The 1,640-nt window shown below is 48.2% G+C and overlaps 1 protein-coding gene across 1 annotated transcript; it reads left to right on the forward strand.

Moving 5' to 3' along the window:
• Positions 1–9: 9 nt before the first annotated feature.
• LOC126387102 (ATP-binding cassette sub-family C member 5-like) lies at positions 10–1,392 on the forward strand (the record flags this gene model as incomplete). The annotated part of the gene is made up of 3 exons (XM_050039657.1): positions 10–280; positions 374–498; positions 1,320–1,392. Coding segments are annotated over exons 1-3 (297 nt in total), but the record flags the coding sequence as incomplete, so codon positions are not given.
• Between the last annotated feature and the right edge of the window lie 248 nt (positions 1,393–1,640).

Genomic DNA, 1,640 nt, shown 5'->3' on the forward strand with positions numbered 1-1,640 from the left:
AGGGACAACACAGGGACAACTCAGGGACAACTCAGGGACAACTCAGGGACAACACAGGGACAACACAGGGACAACTCAGGGACAACACAGGGACAACNAACACAGGGACAACACAGGGACAACTCAGGGACAACACAGGGACAACACAGGGACAACACCTGTGTGTGTATATGTTTGTGGTATGTCAGTGTTGTGTGTGTGTGTCCAGGGGACGCTGGTCGGGGTGTGTGGGAGCGTTGGCAGTGGGAAAACCTCCCTGATGTCGGCCATCTTAGGACAGGTGACGTTACCTCCAGTTGTGATGTCACAGCCTGCTGCACACTGCATACCTGACTGATTGAACAGTATTGATCACTGATTGGTGCGTTGACAGATGGCGGTGTTGGAGGGTCGTGTGGCGGTCAGAGGACGGCTGGCCTATGTGGCTCAGCAGGCCTGGATCCTCAACGCAACGCTGAGAGACAACATCCTGTTTGGACAGGAGTACCAGGAGGACAGGTGAGACGCTTTGTGCCTCTTAGCATCATAGCAGGCTACAGCTAACTGGCTAACATTGCTACAATTATTTCCTTATACCTGTTAGCATTATATCAGGCTACAGCTAACTGGCTAACCTTGCTACAATTATTTCCTTATACCTGTTAGCATTATAGCAGGCTACAGCTAACTAGGCTAACCTTGCTACAATTATTTCCTTATACCTGTTAGCATTTTAGCAGGCTACAGCTAACTGGCTAACCTTGCTACAATTATTTCCTTATACCTGTTAGCATTATAGCAGGCTACAGCTAACTGGCTAACCTTGCTACAATTATTTGCTTATACCTGTTAGCATTATAGCAGGCTACAGCTAACTGGCTAACCTTGCTACAGTTGGTAAATGGCAGAATGGAGCTGCATTTGTATAGCGCCTTTCTAACCTTAACCCTGTAACATAAATAATTTCCCCTCGGGGATCAATAAAGTATTTCTGATTCTAGTCATCTAGTGACCACTCAAAGCGCTTTTTACACTATGAGTCACGTTCACCCATTCACACACACATTCATACACTGGTGGCCGAGGCTACCATACAAGGTGCCACCTGCTACACACTCACACACCGATGGAACAGCCATCGGGAGCAATTTGGGGTTCAGTATCTTGCTCAAGGATACTTTGACATGCAGACTGGAGGAGCCCGGGATCGAACCTCTGGTTGTGGCTCGTACCTCTGAGCCACAGCCGCAGTTATGTCCTTATACCTGTTAGCATTATAGGAAAGGTTGTCCAGCCCCAACACCAGGACTAACTTGTGTTTTTTTTATCCGTCTCCGCAGGTACCAGTCCGTGCTGAGTGCGTGCTGTCTCAGACCAGACCTCCTCCTGCTGCCCAACGCTGACCTCACAGAGGTGACGTCACTTCCTGTTTGGTATAGACTGCTGTATATCAATAGTGCACACTAGGACCTGTCACCATAGTGTGCACTATGATCTCTCACAATAGCGTGCACTATTACCTGTCACCATAGTGTGCACTATGATCTGTCACCATAGTGTGCACTATTACCTGTCACCATAGTGTGCACTAGGACCTGTCACCATAGTGTGCACTATGATCTGTCAACACAGTGTGCACTATGATCTGTCACCACAGTGTG

Source organism: Epinephelus moara, unplaced genomic scaffold (genome assembly GCF_006386435.1).
Source record: "Epinephelus moara isolate mb unplaced genomic scaffold, YSFRI_EMoa_1.0 scaffold2069, whole genome shotgun sequence".
Lineage (NCBI taxonomy): Eukaryota > Metazoa > Chordata > Actinopteri > Perciformes > Serranidae > Epinephelus > Epinephelus moara.